General features: G+C 46.5%; 3 protein-coding genes across 9 annotated transcripts in view; 2 read left to right on the forward strand and 1 right to left on the reverse strand.

Moving 5' to 3' along the window:
- The first annotated feature begins 755 nt into the window (after window positions 1-755).
- LOC108092771 lies at window positions 756-1856 on the forward strand. Its single transcript, XM_017192506.2, has one exon. It carries the CDS (start codon window positions 756-758, stop codon window positions 1854-1856), a length of 1101 nt encoding a protein of 366 aa, XP_017047995.2.
- Window positions 1857-3438: 1582 nt separating this feature from the next.
- On the forward strand, window positions 3439-4809 carry LOC108092772. The gene is made up of 3 exons (XM_043209563.1): window positions 3439-3618; window positions 3844-4588; window positions 4652-4809. The coding sequence occupies exons 1-3, from the start codon at window positions 3439-3441 to the stop codon at window positions 4807-4809; spliced, it is 1083 nt and encodes a 360-aa protein (XP_043065498.1).
- A 2570-nt stretch (window positions 4810-7379) lies between these two features.
- The window catches only part of LOC108092777 (ras GTPase-activating protein raskol), a 49870-nt gene continuing 34474 nt past the window's right edge, over window positions 7380-22775 (reverse strand). For 4 of the 7 annotated variants that reach the window (XM_017192523.2, XM_017192519.2, XM_017192521.2 and 1 more), the window contains 5 exons: window positions 13591-13711; window positions 12523-12650; window positions 8861-12463; window positions 8479-8788; window positions 7380-8053 (listed from right to left, as the gene is read on the reverse strand). In XM_017192523.2, the coding sequence (XP_017048012.1) occupies window positions 7792-8053; window positions 8479-8788; window positions 8861-12463; window positions 12523-12650; window positions 13591-13711 (4424 nt within the window). In that variant the 3' untranslated portion in view covers window positions 7380-7791. Of the gene's footprint in view, window positions 8075-8478; window positions 8789-8860; window positions 12464-12522; window positions 12651-13590; window positions 13712-19073; window positions 21609-22775 lie in introns of those variants that run through there. The other 3 variants (XM_017192510.2, XM_017192511.2, XM_017192522.2) reach the window with 3 other exon arrangements.

Consider the following 22775-nt stretch of genomic DNA (forward strand, 5'->3'; position numbering starts at 1 on the left):
TTTACAATTTCTTTACCTGGGACGTGTTGGTTGATTTTTTTTTTAATTAAGTGTGTACGAAAATGTTATGCTTTTGTTTTAATGGTTTTTAATGACATTTTTCAATAGCCCATTTTATAAAAAAAAAAAAAAACAAATTTTGTTACAAATTTTTGTTTTTAAAAGGTGGTCAAATAATTTTTTTTCAACTTTGAAAAAGTTGATGCTGAGGAAACCCTTAACTCGTTGTTGGTAATTCAGCACCACCAGAACAAGAACTGTTCCCTTCAGGACTGGAATCCTCTGCGTTTTCCCATAATAAGAGTCAGTGAGTCGGTTAATATGAAGATAAGAGGAGTGTTCAACTCCAGAACAATGGCTCTGGTCTGCATCCGTGGCTACTCCGATCTCGAACTGCTCGACAAACTGGCAATGATATTTAAGGACATGCGATACGAGCGAATAATTCTATGGATACGATATAGGCCCACAAAAAAATTCTTCAAGCAAATCATCAAAAAGGCCAATCAGTTTAAATTCATTCAGGTTCTAGTGTTGCAGGTGGGCGATCATGAAATAATATCGTCTCATTACCTAAATTTGTTCCCCAGTGCACAATTCAAGAGAATTAATAATATTTTGACCGCCCGCAAAATCTTTGATTACTCTTTTGATTTTCGTGGAGCAACGGCCCTTGTGAGGGATCCCATGGAAATGGATCCCTATAAAATAAAGTCCACGCCACCTGGCATCAAGCCTTTTTTCAAATCGATGTCATGCAAATAGAGGAGTTTGCCCACAGGAAGAACCTAAAGCTAAAGTATCTGGAAGGAAACGGGTCACGGGACGAACAGGTCGACATGGAGTTGCGCCTGAGGCTCATTGGCAAGAACAACTTGTCCGCCCACTTGGGATTCGTGAATCCCTCCAGTTCGTCCACTCTGATCGTTATCGTGCCCTGTGGCAAAGGAAAGAGCTTGAAGGACATATACAAGCAAATGGACATCAAGAAGTGGTTCGCGTACGTCCTGGTGCTATACGTCATTCTGATCCTGGTCGAGAACTTTATTCTTCTCGTGACCTGTCGGATCAACGCCCAGTCCTACCGGCTGAGGAGGGAGAACTTCCTGCTGAACCTCTGCGCCTTTCGGGCTATCCTGGGAATGTCCTTTCCCATCAGCCAGCGGGCCAGTCTCTCGCAAAGGCAGCTCTTCCTGGCGATGAGCGTCTTCGGGATAGTCTTCAGCAACTTCTTCAGCTGCAAGCTGAGCGCCCTCTTCACCACGCACCCGAACAGGCCTCAGGTGACCAACTTCGAGGAGTTGCGGGCCAGCGGACTGGTCGTAACTGTGGATCCTCTAACTCGAGGCTTCATAGAGAACGAGCTCGATGCCGACTTCTTTCACCGGACTCTGCCACGGACGGAGACAATGAATAATACGGAGCGTTCCAGGCTGATGCTCTCATTCAACACCAGCTACGCATTCATTGTTTTCAAGGAGACCTGGCGACACTTCTCTTACTTCCAGCACAACATAGGTCGCAAGGCCTTTTGCACCTCCAAAGATCTGACGATCGTCGAAAACCTGCCGAGGGTCTTTGTCCTGCAGAACGAATCCCCTTTCCTCTGGCCGCTGACCAAATTCCTGATGCTGCTCCAGGAGGCTGACATAACTATACATTGGGCCAAGGGAACCATTGAAGCCACAAAGAAATTTCTCAACATAACATATCCCGCAAATTTCTGGTCGCAGGCAGTTCCCATTCAGGTCGAACATCTGACGTGGCTCGGATACTTACTTTGCCTGGGTTACGGACTTGCCACTATCGTTTTCATCATCGAGAGATTCTACGGGGCTAGGCGTAATATGAATTAATATGCACATGATATTTCATCCAATTCATTGATAAATGTTTTTCTGTTTATTGCTTCTAACTAATAAATTAATAAATTTTAATCGTTTAAAACAATGCATCATTTTAATAATGACAAGGAGGTACAAAAATAGTAGCAGTGAAATAATCGCCCTCACCACATCTCACAATGTGTCAATCCAAATGGTCAGCTGTCGAGAGGTAAGAGCTTGAAATTAGAAAATTTAAACTAGAAGAACCTGAAGATTAAAAGTATCCGAATGAGTGGACAGACGCACCTTCAACCCTTTTTAAGGTCTCTGATAAATCTCCGAGCGATCGGTGCCATCCTGGGCCATTCCATTGCCATCCAGAGCAGGTGGAACTTCTCACGGCGCCAGCTCTTTTTGGCCCCGAGTGTGTTTGGATTCGTTTTCAGCAACTTCTTCGCCTGCAAGCTGAGTGCCCTGCTCACAAAGCACTCTCGGCTGGCTCAGATCCAGAACTTCGAGGAGCTGCGAGCCAGTGGACTCCCCGTCCTCATCGAACATGCACAGCTGAACTTTATCAACGAGGAGAAGAACTTCACATTGAAGCTTACCTATACCAAATGTCGTGAGTTTAACCAGGAAATTTAAAGATGAAATGATAATGCAGTTCAACGACAGCTTTGCTTACGTTTTCTTCAGAGAACAGTTTTATATTCTGGACAAGTACCAAAAGCATCTGGGCCACAAGGTGTTTTGTGAATCAAGTAACCTGACCATTTTCTCCAACTTACCGAAAATGTTCTATCTCAAGAGAAACTCTCTTTATATGAAGCCCCTGCGAAAATTTGTACAAAAGGTCCAGGAAAAGGTCCATTGGAAAAGGGAAATCCTTTACATGGCTGAAAAACATCTCAACATATCCAGAAACCGAGTGATAACGAGAGAAGGTGGTCCCTCTTTCGGAGATTACGAATGGCTCTGATTTCTTCTACTCTGCGGCTACGGAATTGCCAGTCTGGTGTTTATAATTGAAATAACTGTTGGAGGTAACTATCATAAGAAGGAAAAAGTGCAAGCTATTGATTGTGTCTCTTAAGCTTAGCTACACCTAATGAAATAATATTGTGTTAAACACTTGTTCGCTTTAATTAAAACTACGCCTAAATGTGTCGCTTAATTTAAACAGCAGGTTCAAGATTTTTTTTTGCTTAGACACAAAAATATCAGCACTGTGGTCTAAAGTAGGTCATTTCTAAATGGCTAAATGTCATTCAGTAGATAAGTGTCAACTCTAAAGCTTTTAAATTAATCGAAAATACAAGAACTTGAACAAATGACACTTGTTCATTACGTTAATGATTTCGATTCAAATCGTGAAGTTATAGCTGTCATTTGATGCGCAACTTCCTCTTTTCGTGTCCTTAGAAACTTAGTTCACTTTAAGACCGGCTTGGAATAAGTTCAAAGGAAGCGCCATATCAGCCCAAAAATGATGCTTGCAATTCTGTTGATTCTCCTTGTGAGTCAAGTGCACATCGAGGCGTCGAAGCAAGTTCAGTTCGAGTACTTCAACGCCCTTATCAGGAATATTGAAAAGGAATATTCAATTAGGACAATGGTCATAGTTCAGCACCAACGAAACCGCAACTGTTCGCTGCAGGATTGGAATCCCCAGGGGTTCCCTGTTCTACGATCAACTGAGGTTGGGGGATTCAAGTTGAGGGGAACCTTCAACCACAATGCAGTGGCTCTCGTCTGCATCGGAGATTTGTCCGATATCAAGCTGCTCGAGACAGTTGGAGTATTTTTTATGAATTTGAGGCAAGAACGAGTCATTATGTGGATGCAAATTAAACCAACTCAAGAGTTTTTTAACGAGTTAACCATCCAAGTTAGCAGGCTGAAATATGGTCGGATTCTAGTACTGCATATGGATGGCAATGAACCAATTTCTTTCCACCGCCTGAGATCTTTTCCCACTCCACACTTTACACGAATCAAAAATATCTCCCACCCCGAGGGCTCACTTTTCCACGAAAAAAATCTTAATTACCAAGGAAAAACGGCTGTGGTGAAGCAAACTGCAAAGGTGTTCTTTCGGGTCGAGGAGAGGGCATTCCTTGAGTTTGCCTCCAAGTACAATTTGAGCCTAAAGTTCATAGATAAAAATGATAGTAAGCCCTTTGATATTGAGATGACTTCCCGATTTCTTGGCAAAGAAGAGCTGCCTGCACTTGTGGGCTATTTAAGTCCGAGGCTCTCGTCGTCCTTGATTGCAGTCGTTCCCTGCCGCGAAGAGAAGAGCATCAAGGAAGTCTTCAAGCAGCTGGACCTTCAGAAATGCCTGTTCTACATTATTTGCATCTACGTTCTACTCGTCCTGGTGGAGACCTTTTTGCAAGTGGTTACCCATCGGATTTCGGGTCGGACATACACCATTTCTAGTATAAGTTCTTTGGTGAACCTGCGAGTTTTTCGCGCCATTCTGGGCATGCCCTTTCCAGTCCACGAAAGGGCGTTCTCCTCGCTCCGCCAGCTCTTTTTCGCCATGAGTGTTTTCGGGATGGTGGTTAGTAGCTTCTTCGGCTGCAAGCTAAGCGCCATGCTCACAAAGCACCCGTTAAGACCGCAGGTTACCAATTTCGAGGAGTTGCGGGCCAGCGGACTTACGGCTCTCGTTGACATACATATGAAATCTTACATCGAGAACGAAATCGATTCGCAGTTTTTTCAGAAGGTTATGACTAAGGTTGAGTTTTTGCAAAGTGAGGAACGTTGGTATCATATGTTTAAATTGAAGGACAGGTACGTCCATGTATTATATGTAGAATCCTTTTCGTTCATGAATATAATCGAGGGAAGTGTATCTTATTGCACCTCCAAGGACCTGGAAATCATACATAATAGCCCCAAGATTCACATCCAGCACAACAACTCCATATACATACATCTGGCCGATGTCCAGAATTTTGCTTTGGATCTATGAGGCAGGCATTGCTGAAATATGGACGAAACAGATCCCACAAAGGCTGAAGTCACATCTCAACATTACCGATCAACCAAAAAGGAGGAAACGGCCATTCCCTTGACCTTTCAACAACTCAATTGGCTGGGATTTCTACTGCTTTTCGGTTATGGCTTTGCCACTGTGGTCTTTCTAATCGAACTGTTTATTGGTCATAGAAGTCAAAGACAACGGCAACCACAGCTGGAATTTTTGCCATAAATCGGATACGAAAAAGAACTTGGCAATCGTCCTGCAACTTTAAGAAAAGAGTTAAAGCACAATATCCGCTTATAAACACCCAATACTATTTTTTGCAAACATATATGTGTAACAATGCCTTTTAATAAATCCCACTTTACTCTTCTCAAGCAGGGCAGTTTTTATACCCTTGCAGAGCAAAAGGGTATTATAATTTCTGTCAGAAGTTTGCAACGCAGTGAAGGAGACACCTCAGACCCCATAAAGTATATATATTCTTGATCAGCATCACGAGCAGAATCGGAATACGTCTGTACGTCTGTCCGTCTGTCCATCTGTCCGTTTCCGCGCAAACTCTCAGTTTAAATGCTATCTTGCTGAAACTTTCCCAAAAGGTGTGTAGTTATTGCACGCAGTATATAAGTCGGAAAGGGCCGGATCGGCCGACTATATCGGATAGCTCCCATACGAGAGAATGAAATAACAAATTCTCACGCCGTTGTTTTTGATCAGATCGACTTGATTTCTTCAAGATGGCGTTTTCGAACTGTTATTGAATTTCGGATTAAATTTGATCAAAATCGGATAACTCTATCATATAGCTGCCATAGGACAGATCGAAAAATATAAATAGAATTAATGGAATTAATTGTTTTTTATCCCACGAGCATGAACTTTTGAATATCAAGTTTTTTAACAACTCTTATACTGAGAAAAAAGTTTCATAAAAATCGGACAACTATATCTTATAGCTGCCATAGAAAAGATCGAAAAATCTATATAGAAATAACGAAAATATATCGTTGTTTTTCATCAGACAAGTATGATTTTTGGAATATAGAGTTTTCTTACGACTCTTGAATTACGAATTAAATTTGATCAAAATCGGACAACTATATCATATAGCTCCCATATGATCTATAGTCGAAAATATGGAAAATTAATAGAAAAATCGTCTTAGCTTCGATGTTGTTTCCCAGCTCTATTACACTTTTCCATTCAAATATTAGTAAATTAAAAAATTTAAAACCAAATTTAATAGATTGCACAGCTCGGCAAAAATCGACCTTTTTTAAAGCACAAGAATAGACACTGCAGGTGCGTTCCATCGCGTCCCTGTTTTTAAAACTTTTCCAAAACATTTATTTTTGGTTTAAAAAACGGATCTACAAAACTCTCCTGAAAAATAAATGTGAGATTTTTTCAAATAGATAAAGTAAATGGCCCAAGATGCTCTGAATGAACATTGATTTGCGCGGAAAAGTATGCATCACCAATGTGACATAGAAATCATTATGACATTACTGTTGTCAACCAAAAAGTTGTATAATATTTTTGCATAGTTTTCTGCGCAATCCAGTAAACATGAACACGTAAATACCCACCGATATCGGTTTTTTAGCAGTAAAGAACAAATTTATTTTACAGGCATTGTGTCAAGGCACTCAGAAACACAATTTTGACGGAAGACAGCTGGTGTTTGTAATCTTTAGGAGCTTCGAAACCATAGCCGTTTGATACATACATATGTACGGGTTTTTTAAAAATTGGAACATCAAACGTTTGGGCCATTACACTGTGCGACAAAAAAATGTTTAAGTTGATTTTTTCTTATTTTTCACTTCTACTAATCAAAATAAGAATATAAGTTTGTGGATTTGTTAATATCAATAACCAATCAGCTTTTACGCACACTCAAATGTCCCAAAAACGCGCGTTTTTTCATTTTTCAAAGCCTTATAATCACATATTGGGAAAATATTTTGTTCACCGTTATAAGCGTTCATGCAAGTTCAATATCTATTAATTAAAATGTATTAAACCGTTAGGCTTTTATAACAATGCTTTAAAATTTTTTTCTCCCAGCTCTATACTCTGGGCGACTACGTATGGAACTTGTTACGCGAGGATACCTCTGAAAAAGCCAAAAAAAATCTGGAAGAAAAATTCAATTTTAAAAAAATAATAGTTTATTGAAAGTAAAAAAAAATATTATTTTGTGTTAATTATTTTCATAATAATAATTTCATAAAATTTACCATGAAAAAAGAAATCGTATCACTTAAAAGGTGGCATAAATATTTTTGTGCATAATTTATGCACCTTAACCGAAAACAATCAAAAAAGTAACTTAAACAAAGATTTTGTTAAATTTTGTCGCACAGTGTTATTGGACTTACTCAGCGGAACATTGCAGTCCACCAAGCAAGGCGTTGGAAAACGTTATTCCGCACTGCCATGCCTGCTTCCCAAGAACTAAAATTTCGAAATTAGATTTTATTACCTCGCTGTTGCTCCCATGCAAACCGCTTGGTTTAAGCAATTCAATAAAATAATTAAACACTTGATACTTTTTTGTCTAACTTTGGTTATAATTTAATTCATTATCTTAACTTGTTCTTGTTCATTCCGATCTTCTGCGGAGTGGCTTACTGCGTTAAGCATTTTCACATGTTGTTGTTTTCAAACATAGATTGAGAAGTTATTTATAATGTATATTTGTTGTGTAATTATATATTAAACATGTAGTATAATTTATGTAGCATACAAAAAAAATAGCTAAAAAAAATAAACAAAAAGGTATCCCCAGGACGAAACCGCGACGGTGTCCACATGTTCGCATTTTGTGTTCGACAAGATGCCCCTGTCAGTAAAGTTGGTTAGGTCAAAGTCCCCTCCTCCTCCTCCTCCTCCTCCTCCTCCTCCGAGGTCGCGGTCTCCTCCTAGTCCTCCTTCGATCTCCGCCCTTCTTCCCCCATCCGCTTACTGTGGCTTCTGGGTCTTTGGTGGTGCTTGTTGCTGCTGCTGTTGCTGCTGCTGCTGCTGCTGTTGCTGCTGCTGCTGCTGCTGCTGCTGCGTCTCGTAGCGCTGGCGCAGGGCGGTCAGGGCGCTCAGCAGGCGGCTGTTGGCCGCGTCCAGAGCCGCGATCTGCTGGCCCTGCTCCTCGATCACCCGCTGCTTGTGCGACAGGGCGAGTGACATCTTCAGCTGCTCGCGGCGCAGCTCCTCTTCCATGGTGATCAGTCTGCAGGAGGATTGCAAGAAACTTTACTTAGGTTTTAAATGGTTATTCATGATTTAAAGCGTTATTCAACCTATGCTCGACAACCCAATTCAGTACGTTATCCACCAGACATATACTCAAGTTTCAGAAAGTTATTGAAACAACATTAGTTGAAAGCAAACAATATTACACTCGAGTATGGTTTTTTCTGTTAACCTGCCAAGGGGCCGTCCATAGACCTCGTGACGCTCCTAGGGGGGTGGGGGGTTCATCAGAGAGTCACGCTTTGTTGTAAGGAGGTTGTAATTGGTATATGTGATGCGTCACATAGGAGGGGGAGGGGGTCAAAAAGCCAAAAATTAGCGTCACGAGGCTTATGGACGGCCCTCAAGCGAATAATATCCTGCTGGCTTTGAAAACACACTGAAACCCAGTGCAATCCCCACCTGTCGATGATGCTGCGCATGGTGGACTCCGACTGCAAGCTGAGATTGTTGGACCCGCTGCTGCCGGCGCTGCCCACTGGCCGCTGGAGGCCGAACAGCTCGTCGCTGGAGTCGCGCAGCTCCGCCTCATCCCGGTCGAGGGTGTGCCGCAGCGAGTCCAGCGTCTGCTGCAGCAGCTGTATCTCCCCGTTCTGGTCGTAGCCCTTGCCCAATCCCTCCGAGCCCGCTCCTCCTGCTCCTCCTCCGTTGCTGCCGCCACTGCTGCGCAGCTGCCTGCGTCGCTTGCCCTCCTGCAGTTGGTTGCAGTGTCCTGCAAGGAAGAGAATTCCCGAGTTAGCCACATCCTCGAAGCCTCCAAACCCACATCCCTAGTCCAACTCACCCTCGGTGTCCGTGCTGCTGTCGGAGAGCGTGCGCGCCGAGTCCAAGCTGAGACGCCGCTGGGCCGCCGAGGTGGCCGATCCCACGCTGCCCGTCACGCTGTCCGCGTACTGCTTCAGCTCCTGTTCCCGCTCCCGATCCCGATCCCGGTGATCCCGCTGCTGCTGCTGCTGCTGCTGCAACTGGTGGTGCTGCTGCTGCTGATGAGCAAGTGGGTGTTGCCCGCCGGCAGCACTGTAGCCCCCGTTGCCGCCGCCACCGTAGCCACTGCCGTAGACATCCTCCCGTTTGAGCGGCCCGTTCAGCCGCCCGTACGCGGAGGGGCCGGTGCTCTTGCCCAGATTCGAGGTGGAGGCGGATGCCGAGGTCGAGGAGCTGCTGCCGCCGCTGAGCGAGCGCTGGGCCTCCAGCTTGGTGGCCATGCCGGCTCCCGCTGCCGCCGCCGCTGCGTAGCTGAAGTAGTTGTCCCCCGAGAGCTGCTCGTCCGACGAACTGGGCGTGAGAGTGGCCGCCTCCAGGGCTCCTCCGCTGTTGAGAAAGGCTGCCCTGGCGGCCACCAGTCCCCCTCCAATCGGTTTCAGCCGGCTTCCAAACTGCTGCTGCTGCTGATGCTGCGGATGATGCTGCTGGTGGGGATTACTGGGAGCTGAGGAGCGCGCCGAACCGGATTGGGGCTGCAGCTGGTAGGAGGGATTCTTGAAGGCTAGCGGCGCGTTGTGACTGCCCATCGCGGCCTTCAGCTGGCTCTCCACGGGACTGGAGGACTGCGAGGGCGAGGGGTTCGTGGAGATGCTCTGGTAGCCGGAGCTGCAGTGGCTGCTCTTCGCCGACAGCTGCTCCTTGCCGGGCACGGCGGCTGGCTTCAGGTGGCCCTGCTGGTTCTGGTGGCTCGGGTGGCTCTGGTGGCCCTGGCTGTGAAGGTGGTGGAGGCCCGCCTGCTCCGCCACGTCGTGCTCCTCGGCGTACTTGAAGAGGTCGTCGAGATCCTCCAGGTTCTTGGGCATATTCGAGTTGGGGTTCAGGTTGTTGCCCCGCACATAGCCACCCGAGTGATCGGGTATGCCCAAATTCAGCTTGTGGTGGCCCCGACCCGCACCGCCCGACGGTCCCAGGCTGGACTTCATCATGGGCGTGGGCGACTTGCAGACAAAGGCACTGCTCGTGTCCAGCCCGGAGATCTGGATCTGGAACTCCCCGTGCATGTCGTCGTAGCTGCCGCTCTGGTTGTTATTGCTGCCCATGCTGGCCATGTTGCCACTTCCCTTGGGATTCCCGTTTCGTGGCAGTGTCCTGGAACGAGTGCTCGACGGCGTGCTAGCCTCGTAGTCGTTGCCATTGCCATTGCCATTGCCGTTCCCGTTGCCGTTGTGCGCGGCGTACGGGTAGTTGGCGCGATCCATCCGCTCCATGGTGCTGGAGGCACTCGTCTGCGGCGCCGGTGGGCAGCGATGCGGGTGCAGCTGCTGCTGCTGCTGCTGCTGCGGATGGTGGCCGTGGCCGTGTTGCTGGTGGCCGTGCACCAGGTTGCTGCTGCTCTCGTTTAGCGAGGAGGCCATGGAGGTCTGCGATTGGGCATGCTGCAGCCCGCCTCCTGGCGACCTCATGTACTGGATGCTGGCAATGGAGGTCTGCGAGTTGGAGAGCAGCTGCAGTGGATGCTGCTGCTGCTGTTGCTGTTGCTGCTGCTGTTGCTGCTGCTGCTGCTGCTGCTGCAGTAGGCCATTCACCGTGGGATCGTTGTACCTGAAGATGTTCTTCTCCAGGGAGTTCGGCGTGAGCACGCCCCTCATGATGCCCCGCTCCGCGGACAGCGGCTTGCTGACGATCGCGTGCTGCGGCTGGGCCAGCTGGCTCTGCTGGGGCAGCAACTGCTCCGGATTGGCGGAGCTGGCGTGCGGGGCGGCGCAGCCCGGGTGGCGGTTCTCCTGGTTCTCGCTGGCTATCGAGTGCGTGGAGGAGGTGGCCGGCAGATAGCCGCCCGGCAGCGCCATCCCCAGGCCGTGCTCCTTGGCCCGGCTGATCTCGTCCAGGATGTGCTGCAGGGGGACCAGCTCGTGCTGCCTGGCCTCCGGCAGCTTGGCCAGGCTCTCGCTGAGCAGGCTGTGCAGGATGGACAGCTGCTTGCCCTGGTCGATGTAGCCGGCCCAGTCGAGGATCGAGTCGGGGGCGGGGTGCTCCGGCCGCGTCGAAATTATCTCGAGGAACTGCTGCATGCGCGCGGCCTCCTGCTCGAGGAAGTCGTTGAGGAACTCCATGAAGTTCTCCTTGCCCTGGAAGCGGGTGAAGTTGGCCAGCGTCTGCAGGGTCTTCGCCACCAGCGTGAGGTTGCGAGTGGCCCGCGCCGACGGCAGTTCGCTGGTGATGTTGAACAGCGACGGCGACAGGATGGCCGGGCACAGGAAACGCAGGAAGATGCTCGCCGAGATCAGGTTGTCGGCCATGTCCTGGCGGCCCAGCTGCTGCAGGCGCTCCCGGAACGTCGCGAAGCAGTTGCGCAGCTGGGCGGGGAAGTGCTTGTGCGACTCGAAGATGCACTGCCACGCCCCCCGCACCGCGCCGCGCAACGCCGCCTGCTGGCGCTGCAGGGAGCCCGCCGAGGAGCCGCTCGCCTTGGTGGGGTCCACCTCGCAGTCGCGCTCCGACTGGATCAGCTCGTTGATGGGGGCGGAGAGCGTGTCCTGCAGGTACTGCTCCCCCGTGAGCTTGAGGAACGCCTCCATGCTCTTGGTGGCCAGCGAGTTGCCGCGGAAGGTGAGCCGCTGGTCGCCCACGCGCAGCAGGTCCAGTGCCACCACGTCGGTGAGGAAGGCGCCCGCGAGGCCCTGCGCGTGCATGAGCAGCACCAGCGCCTGGCCGATGTCCTCCTTGGCCTTCACCCCGATCACCGGCTCGAGGGTCTCGCAGACCCGCTTGTAGTTCTCCTTGAGGTAGGCCAGGAAGTTCGCGTACACGTTGATGGGCAGGATGTCGGTGCTCTGGAAGCGGCACTTGATCCGCAGCGTGGGCAGCTGCTCCTTGTGCTCCTTCGAGCCGCTGCCCCCGCCCCCGCCGCCGCTGCCACCGTTCGAGCTCCGCCCGAGGCTGTCGCCCGCCTTGTCGCTCAGGATGGGGTACCAGTGCTCGCACGGCAGCCGCGAGGTCACCTCGTGCACGGGGATCTTCACCGAGCCCACGAACTGGTACTTGTCCCGCTTCTTCTTCTTGTCCACCTCGCGGAAGACGTTCACGGTGATCACGTTGATCTCGGGGATGTCCGGGAAGTCGAAGTGCTCGCCCCAGAAGAGCAGGTCCGTCTGCAGCTTCACCGAGGTCCGTCCGTAGAGGGTCTTGTCCAGGTGCAGCTCGCAGAAGTAGCGCTTTTTGGGCGGCAGGTTCTTCGCCTCGTAGACCCACATCTTCAGCGAGTTGTCCGTGCGGCGCGTGTGCTCCGCGTTCGGGGAGATCGACTTGCGCAGCGAGTAGATCCAGAGGTCGCGCTCCTGGCGCGACCCGCACGAGTAGTACCGCTCGCCCCGCGGCCCGCCGCGCACCTGGAAGCAGTGCCGCCGTCCCAGGACGGACTGGTGCACGGGCGCCACGCCCACCGCCCCCGTGCATGAGAGATCTGGAAGCAAGACCCGTTGCGGATTACTCGGTTACTTGGTTACTCGGTCGCCAACTCACCTATGGTGGACATGACGGCGTGGCTGGACAAGAGACTCTCGTGCGAGCGGGATCCCCTCAGTCCGCCGGATCCGCGCTTGGTCCGCTCCAGCTTGGTCACCGACTTGGTCCGCTTCAGGGGATTCGATCTGCATTGCCAACGGGAAATAGTTGGTGTGAATTATTCAATGCCCTTAAATTTGTCTCCCTCTTTTAGTTTAAACACCCACAAAATATATAATTATCAAATCTCTTTATGTTTAACAAAAGAAGCTAGACTCATCTCCGCTCTAAAGTAACAAGATGTTTCCCTATTGGTTTCTTTTGTTAGTTGGATCCGTCGGTTATAGAGGTTTTGTGGAGTTTTCCATTAATGTTTCTCAACTCTATGGCAGCTCATCATATAGGAGTCCGCCCTTTATAGAAATAACTTTTGAATAGCTATTATCGTAACGAATTGCTTAACGTTGAGCAAAATGCGTGAATGCCTAACAACATCGAAACTATTACGATTCTTTCTAATTCCACCCGATTGTTCCTATGCCAGCGATATGAGATGGTCATCCGATTTTCAAGAAATTTAACTCGGAATTCAGGAATCGTAAGAAAACACCATCTGGAAAAAATTCTTTATGAGCCGATGAGTTATGTTGGTATGATTTTTTCCGTTCTTTTCACAAATTCTCCTATGGGAGCTAGCCGGTATAGTTGTCCGATCCGACCCGACCCCATTTATTATGTATTGCACGTATAGTAGTGCAATAACTACACAACTTATGGTAAGGTTTCAGCTAGACAGTTGTAACACTGGAGAACAGTTTACTTATTAAACGAACTGAGAGTCGTATGCGTCTAGTTCGAATCAGATGGTGAAGCTGATCCAGAATATTTATACATAATGTGGTCCGAGGTGTCCCCTTCGGACTAAAACACCCTTTGCAGGGTATAGAAAAGAAAGATAGCCCTGGAGAGGCACTCGGGGGTTCAAATTGTAGCTTATTAAACCTTATTTAATATTAATTAATTAATGTCGATCGTAAGCACGCATATGAATCCATATCTATATCATATACACTTTATCATACTCACTTTTTGGAAAAGAAGTTTGTGAAACGCGAGGTGGCATTGTGCTCTGTCTGGTGCTGCTTGCTGCCCAAAATGGGCGTGGTGGGCGCTGATCCGCGGCGGCACGCCTTCTCGTAGGAAGTATCTGCAAGGAAGAGGGCGAGGATGTTCGCATTAGAAGGGATTATCTCACAAGTGCCATAACAGAGGCCGGATCGAATTCCGCAGTTCAAATATACACATTCCATTGACCCTCCTCTCAGGTGATTCAGACCAAGATTTTGATCCCGGGATGATGAATTCCACGCTCCGCTTCCATCCTCCTTTCATCCTCCCCCGCATATTTTTTCCCAGTTCCCGCACAACCAAAAAAAGAGACACAACACTTTGCCATGAATCGGCCGAATCAGTCGTTTTCGAACTACTTAAAACTGGTTTTGGCCTATCGAACAAAGAAAAGGAGCAGCTGCTGCTCAAACGAATTCACCTCAACCCAGCTCCGGAGAACCATCAACATCGCGGCATCACCTGCCGCAAAACAAAAAATAACAACAGCCGGGGAGCTGCCAGCAGACCTGGAAAATGCGGAAGGGGCAGGTAGCCATGATTCATCTTGTGCCTCATTATCGTGGCAAGATGCTCAGCGAGTACACTACTCAAAGAACACAGAACCAAATGCTTATATTCAATACACCCGAAGAATTTACAATTCGGGCGATGGCAAATAGCAATCTGACTCCAGCAAATTACCATCACAAATGATAATTATACCATCTTTTTCCTAAAACCAAATCGATGTAACAAGGTAATATGGCAAGAAAAAAGATCAATTTTTGTATGTTTGGGGATGTTTTAAAGATATAAAAAATACACCCAACACTAAAATTTAAAAGATCAGAAAAACATCGAAAATTATATTTTTAATTACTCAAGTGACTTTTTTTTCTTTCTAGGACTTTTCTTATTATTGCAAAATTATTGTATACAAAAGATAAGCATTGGTAATAAAAGCTGGAAATGCGAAAAAGATTTTTTATTCAGATTAAGATGGCGACAACAATAATTTGAATAAAAACTATGTTCACTATGGCTCGCTATCTTGCGAACTTCTTATCTAATTTGAAAACAGAATACGTTGATAATTTTAAAAATGTTTAGGAAAAACTTTAATCGGGTTGTTATTGATTTTCCTATTTCCTAAATATACAAAACTAGGAATATATCCGGCCAATCCCTGTTTTTCCAGTGCAATTACAGCTGAAACTAATTTCAGTCCGGGGACAAAAAACCAGTTCCCACCTGGTCATCTCATGCTCATCATCTGCCTGCGCTCTCCTCTTGACCAAGCCGCCCTCACTGCCGTGAAAACGAAGAACGGGCCCAAAAACAAAGCGACCTTGTCGAAGGCAGGCCACCGACAAAGTCAGCGATGAAAATGGGGGAGACGAGGTGGGGGAAATGGAGGTGGAGCCCGTGGAGCGCGTGGACTCGGCCATATCACGTTCTGACTCATCTGGGATCTGGGAGAGCAAACATCGTTTTTATCTGATGGCATGCAAAAGAGGCATCGAGGAAACGGGCAGTTTTTCATGTTTAATGGGCTACACCCTCGCCCATCGCAGACTTCTCCCCTTTTTGGTGCTTTGTGCTGCCCGTAAGGGCTCCCTTCCGCATTTCCAGGCTTCGAGTGTTTCAATGGATTTGTCATTCATCCAAGAGGCAGAAAAAGCAAGGGGAAACCGAAACACTTCAAAAATGTGTCACCTTTGGCATGGTTTGGCATTCAAAAACACACGACTTCTATAAATTATAAAAGAAGAGCGGGCAAAAATTATGAAACATTCCCATAGAAGATCAAAACTCGTTGATGAGCAACTGTATCGTCAACTTAATCTTGCCGCCTGGCGTGCAAAGCAAACAGCCGAAGCAAAAAGCATCTAATCCAAAGCGATAAAGTATATAAAGTATATATACATACATATAAACAAAAGAAGGTAAGTCGAAAACGGCGCATTTATTCCATTTTCGTGGAAGGTGGGTGTTCCACGCCCCCAGATGAATACCAAATCTAGAATAGACACGCAAATCAGTCCATCAAAAAAATGTTGAAAACGATACGCACCCTAAAAAACATGTTTTGATAAACTAATGCCGGGAAAGGATGTTACTCAACCAAATATACACTATTTTCCTAAAACTTTCCACGATAATCTGGGGCAGGGGAATGGCTTATCATGTTTCCCAGCAAACCAGCTGCAATTATTTAAACTTTTCGCTTCATAAATAAAGTAATTATACGCACTTTCTGCAGTCCAACAACTTCAATTGCTCTGAACTGATGGAAGAACATCAGCTTTAAGTTCGACTCCCAAGACTCATAAATGTGTAACCCAGGGTTCAAGCACTGATAATGGCTCTATTAAAAGATACAACAGATCTCCTTCTGAGTCTGTGGTCCAATAAGGCCAAATGATTGGCCATTTTGGGGAAATAGGTGGGCCAGTGCCATACGTATATAGTGCGATGAAGTCAGCGCAGATCAGGTTGCTGCCTATTACACCGAATCTCGGATAGTGTAATCACTTTTTGGCCAGATGACCGGACCTCCGAGCCGCAAGACTAAGATCGTGATGCGATGAGGCTGAAATGCTGCTGACTTCACACCGATATTGCTCATCACCCCTGAGTCATTCCATAATTCTTTGGTTTTTTGGTTTTTTGGATTTTTGGGGTTCGGGGTCGCGATTCACTGGCAATTAATACGGATTGCAGGCGGGTGAAAGGGGAAGGGGGAAGGGAGGGGGTCGCTTTCACTGGCCACCGAAACGGTGATCGATCGAATCGGATCGGGTCGCTTCGCATCCGATGATTTACCTTGGGCAGATGCAAACTGTGCGATAAGGTCAGCGCTCAATTATCAGCGCGTTAAGTAAACCAAAGCCGAGCCAGAGCCAGAACCGAACGAAAAGCATGTGGAAAGTGGAAAATGCGTACAGTGATCACTCACTATCTCACGATCCGTCAGTGGGGCTCTGATAAATGGAACTAGCCAGCGATCGCGGCAGATAAATGGCCCAAGTATATTTATCTCTTTTATTTTTTTTCAGCTCTTCTGGCTGTGTTCTTCGAAAATGTCAACAGTTCTCGGTTGAGTGATACGTGATCAATGGGCCCACAAGTCACTCTGCCCCGATAAGGCGGCGATCAATAAGGAAAGGTTCATATTTGAGTTTCATATGCTCTCCAAATCATACATGTTCCTACATATCTGCCTTGTCTATTTCATATTATTTCACTCGTCGCCTCCACTTTATCGACAAAAAATAGAAACCGCCTTGGGTTAAGTCGTTAGTTACGAAAGCGTTTGCGCCTTATCACATTACAAACAAAATGCAATTGCAAGTGCACTGAGCGAATGGAGCGGCAAACAACAGCAAGCCACTTTATACAATCTATTTACATATATGTATGTTTGCTGGCATCTCGAAGTCGACACTGAGTTGCACCGAAAAAATATGTGCGTTTTCCTAAAAACAAAATAAGTTTGCTAAATCGGCGATGCATTTAATGATTAATTTTCACTTCAGAAAACGCAACTATTGCCACAAAGGATTTGAATTAATAAGCCTTTAGCATAAAAAAACTGCCCAAAAAATTAGTTAATAACAGCCCTGAAGCATTTGAAATGGCTTTACAAATAGATTTCGTAAAAAGTACTGTCTCCCTATTGTTCTAAGATGATATAAAATAATTGCAACCTCAACTAGACAAAAAACAAAATTTGTTTGATTATTCTCAACTATCACCAAATTAACCCCAATTATTTTCAGTGCATCAGCAAAAAATGGCAGCAACAATTTGAGTTTTAAAATAAAGCGGTTGGTTTGTTTGGCATTCTCGTTCTCCTCTCTCCTCTCTCCTTCGCTCTCTTCCCGCTTCTCGCTTTAAAGTAAAACTGGTTTCTTGTGCGGGTGTGTGTGAATCATAATAAAATAACAACGGTACAGAAAAAAGCAACGAAATTGAAATTGTAGCCAGGGAATGGAAGGGAAACAAAACGACGCCGCACAGTGGGCCGGCATTTGAATGATCACAAATCGAATTGACCACACTTCTTGGGCGGCAATAATGCGAATCGATCGGGTATTTAACGGTACCTAGGAGTACGCCTGCCTCTCTCTCTTTCAAACTCATTGAAATGCAATGAGCTTCGCGTCGTTCCAAGTATAGAAAACTGATTCCGATTCAATGACCAGCACAGCAGGAATAACTCAAGAAGTCGTCACTAGTTGAAAGAAACACCAATGGCGTTCTCGGAATACGAAATCAGAATGCAAGAGGATGCCCGCAAGACACATAGATACACTTATACACACTCCAATCACTTTCGGATCGGTTTATGTATTTGGGCTCGGTGCTGCACAGACGGAAAACACGGCGATCGGAAAAAGGCCAGCAAGATATGTAAATTCCTCATTAAAGAAATTCTGTCGTTATTATTACGATTTGGTCTAATCTGGAATCATTCATGTTTCATGATTAGTAACATTATATCAGTTAATATTTTTTTATTTCTGTGTGCTTCCACAAAGCCCATGGTGCGTCGCTTCACTGCCTTCCAGGGCCATCAAATTGAGCTACAATTGAGCCACACAATTGGGCTACGTTCCAAAAGAATACATATGTATGCTTGGACGCACATAAAAATATATGTATGTATGTGTATACAGTCGCAATGCGGTGGTTGGGGGAGGTTCACCTCCGATCGTGTGTAAATAAAGTAGCTGGCTTGATGATGGCAAACGTCGCAAAAGAAACGCACAGGAAGGCTTAATAGGAGCCGCCAGAAAGTGTGAAGAACACACGAAAAGAGAGGGAGGAGTCGCACAGCTGCGGTCGTAATAATAGCCATCGAAACATCTGCCCATTAAAGAACCCTTAATAAAATTTGTAATTTACAAGTACAACATTGTGTTCGGCCGTTTAATATTAGCTATTATCCCTTCTAATAGACACTTCATAACGATCTGCAATCATTACATATTTATCTGCTCAGTTTGAATAAATAATATATAGCATTTGTATATAGTTTGAAAAGTGTATAAGTACTTTCATGGCATTAAATTATTTAAATATTACGAAGCTATTATAAGCGGAGTACGCTTTATACGAATTTAAATTGATTGTACACATATTATCGAGTAGTTTGAGGAACAACTAATATTGTAGACCTACCACTTTGGCCCTGACTGTCTACTGAGGGCGGGGAAATGGGTGTTATCTTATCGTGACCCTGTCTAGATAGGAGAATACCAAATGCGATCGCCGTTGCTCGATACAAACAGCCATTGTTCGCCCAAAGGGGGATCGCTCGATCGAGTTGAATGTAATGAAATGCAATATAATAGTATGGATCGCAAATGGGGTTGTTTTTCGGCTGTCTGCCACAGGAAATACTCGGTACTCGCTCATGCGCAGGAACAATGGTTCTTGGGGTCGGGACCTACCAGAATGATGTCCCGCATCGTCCTCCGCCGTCGCCGTCGCCGTTGTCTCACTCTCTGTGGCCACCGAGAGATCCGCTCCAGCTGCGGAAACCGAAGCTGTTGCGGATGCGGATGCCATGTGTATGGCCAGATCCCTGATCTTGAAGCGCTCGCAGATGAGCTCCTCGCAATGATCGGCCTGGAAATAGCAGTTGAGTTCGTCCACACTCAAGGGGCACACGTCGTAGGGCTGGTAGAAGTGCTTGCCCCAGCTGCCGTTGTTGCTCGAACTATCCCCAGCGCAGCTGGAGGACAGGGATCCCTGCATGGCTGTCTGGTTGATTGTCAGTGCCGCGAAATTGGTTCCCGATCCCGAGGCTTGATTTGGTTTCAGCAAGGAGTTATTTCGCGACACCTTGGTGGAGTGAGCCCGACGAATGAAACTGAGCGACTTCTTGGGCGGCGAGCAGACCGCAGAAGGATTCGGGGGCGTAACGGCTGCTATATCCGCCGACAGTTTGGGCGTGGACTTCAGGAGAAAAAGGTTCTTCGGCGGGAAACTGTGTGTTAGAATGGACGTGGCCGAGCAGCTGTTCTGCAGCTTGTAGGGCGAGGATCCTGCTATCTGACTTGCGGTGCTGCCGCCAAACAGCTGGCGCTGCTTTTCCTGCAGCTTTTCCTGCTTCTCCTGCTGCTTTTCCCGCTTCTTTTCGCGCTCGTCCAAGGCGGCTGCCTCGCGTAAAACAACTGAGGGCGATAAGTTTTGCGGCAGCGTCTTCGATTTGGCACGGAGCGTAATCAGAGTCGTCGTTGTCGTCGTCGTCGTCGTCGTGGTTGTTCCCGCTCCCACAGATGAGGTATTATTATTAGTACTGTTATTCGCATTTGTGGCCAAGCCCCGCTCCACCGAGGGCAGCGGTACGGCCAGAATGTTGGTGCGCGACCGCGACTTCATCAGCTTTATGGGCGTCGAAGTGTTCGTCTGCATGCGACTGATCTCCGAGTCGTCGTCGTACTCGTTTGCCTCCTGGGCGGACAGGGCCTGCTGCTTGGGCGGCGGGGGCGTGGCCAGGACTATGTCGTTATCCTCGTTGAAGTGACTTCTGGGCGCCGAGAGGGCGGGAGCGCTTCCCATGGACGCCTGCTGCTCACCGTCGCTGCCATTCAAGCTGATCACGTTCAGCACGATGCCATATCGCTTCAGCTTCGACGGGGAGGCGGCGTTGTTGTTGCCCGTGGGCAGGGACTTCAGCAGCTGCTCGCGGTGGCGCGCCTCCGAGGAGTTGGCCTCGTCCTCGTCGGAGTCGGAGTACTGGCCCGCCGTCTCGCTGCCACTGATGCTCCAGTTGAATCCGCAAGGCGGCGACATTTTCGAGGGAGTTTTCCGCTCGAAAAGCGCACTAACCTTGGCCACGCCGCTCTTAACAGAGCTGGACTTGCGCAGACTGTAGTTCCTGGTCGACTTGGACTCCGAGTTCGGGAGCGAGTTGCTGTTGCTGCTCAGGCTGCTGTTGCTCGAGGACTTCTGCACGGAAGGGTCCTGGTCCCGCTTTTCCTCTTCGTCCTCGGTCACCAGGGGCACGTAGAATGTGGAGCGACGGCGCTGCGACTTTTCCTCCGGCGTGGCTACTTTCGGGGGCTCACTGTGCTCAGTGCTTGACGTGTCTACTGTATTTGCTGTGCTGCTGGCCTGCAACATTTTGTGCCCGCCTTTTTTTTGCTCAGTGTACTTTAGAGAGCATCGCACACACAAACATTTGAGGAGTGAGAGAACACACGCAGGTATATTTTGTGTTTGTGTTGGGCGACGCTGCTTCTTCTTCTTCAACTTCTTTCTCTTTTTCGCCGATGCTGCTTTTCAGTTCTTGAATTTTATTTACTTCCCCTCTTGCTTCTTCTCTTGATATTTTGTTCAAGTGTGCGTTTGTCGCTTGGCTTATAAAAATTATGCGCTCAACTGCATTTCCGCGTTTTTTTTCTCCCTTCACGCTTTGCTTTTGCTGTTATTTTATCGCCTTTTCGCATTACTTTGTCGCTTGGTTAAGTTTTTCTTTATTTTGTACAACGCTTTTGCTTATTTTGTTTGTTTTATTTGGCTTTCAATTGCAGCATGACACACACACCAGCAGCGCACGGATACTGCACTAATACACACGCATTTTATGTTGTACAGGAATTCCGTATCTTTTTGTGTTGTTAGTGGGAACCAGGATAAAGCACAAACAAAAACAACACTCGCTTAAAACTATTAAAAAAAATATTCGAGTAAAGAGTAACAAACAGGGAAACAAAGAATGTATTTTACAGCGAGAAATAAAATGCAACAATAGTAAAACCGAAACGCGAAGAGCGCGAATGAAAACAATAATTAACGAGCGCTGAACCGTCTGCGTCTCGATCGAATTCAAAAATTTATCTGAGTAGAGCTGCAAGAGCATTGGGTTTACAAACGATAGTATCGATGTCTTCAAATGGTTCAATCGATGTTTTTGCAGCCCTACTGAGACAGTCCTACCAGATGGCGGAACGGGTTTCCAAATACTGACGATCAAACGCTAACACCAACTAAAAAATACCGGCACCACCTGGTACCAAAAATTGTTCTTCCACCTAGTCAAGTCCTGGTTTGAAGCTCGGATTAGTACAGTACTGTTAAACGGTGTTGTTTTCTAAAAAGCCTTATAAAGATTTTAAATTTGAATTTGCATTTAAATACATATGCTTTAGGAAACGGTTGACATAAACTTCTCTGTGGGAAGAAAATGCTAAAAATATCTTGAAAAATCTGAAACAAGAACCAAAACAATACCAGCCGCCGATCGACAGTGCCGCCCATGCGTATACAAAACAAAAGACCGAAAGAGAGAGTGAGAGAGTAGTTCCAACGTGATCTGGCAACGCCATGACCACAACTAAGGGAGAAATATTAACGGCGACAGCTAAAAATATAAAAAAAATGAAACCTAAACTTAAAATTTGCACATTTTAGTGGTTTCTTTTGGAAAATTCTTTTTATGATGTAGAATTTGCCAAAAAATATTATTTATCATATATGCAAACATAACATTTTTAAAATGCAATATTGTTGAGGAACAAATTATTAGCATTCTTACAACATATCCTCAATATATCCTATTTAACTCAGAACCAAACTTGCACTCCCTGCTTTGAATTTTATCTTTGTCTCTTAAAGTTGGTACTATTTAACTTTAGAAACCACCCTTTTTTTACTTTTCCACTCCAACTGTAATTGTATATGTAAAAACGTACATTTCCATTCATTTCCATCGGCTAATTAATGCATAGGATTACAATGAATTGTACAGTAGGGAGGTTTTATTTTATTTTTCGTCCCCCAACCACAAGGCGATCTTTATATAAGCCACGTCCTGGCTCTCGAAATTCTGTTATTTTAAGGAAAGTCGCCTTTCGACCATAACTGAGACAGTATATCTGTTGTTAAGTAAATAAACAAGCCGAAAGCCATGAAACACTGCATACTTTTATGGCTGAGTAGAGTTTATGTCATTTCGTGTAGACATTAGGTAGTTATGTTATGGAAAACTTGCAGTAGACCGTTAATAACCGCCATGAAGCAGATAATGGCTTATATATATTATATTATATTATTGAGAATACTACAGGGTATAACTGACATTCACAAGAAACCAACATACAGTAGAATCCCGATTATCCGAACATCGATTATCCGAACATCCGATT

This window comes from Drosophila ficusphila, unplaced genomic scaffold (genome assembly GCF_018152265.1).
Source record: "Drosophila ficusphila isolate 14025-0441.05 unplaced genomic scaffold, ASM1815226v1 contig_197, whole genome shotgun sequence".
Lineage (NCBI taxonomy): Eukaryota > Metazoa > Arthropoda > Insecta > Diptera > Drosophilidae > Drosophila > Drosophila ficusphila.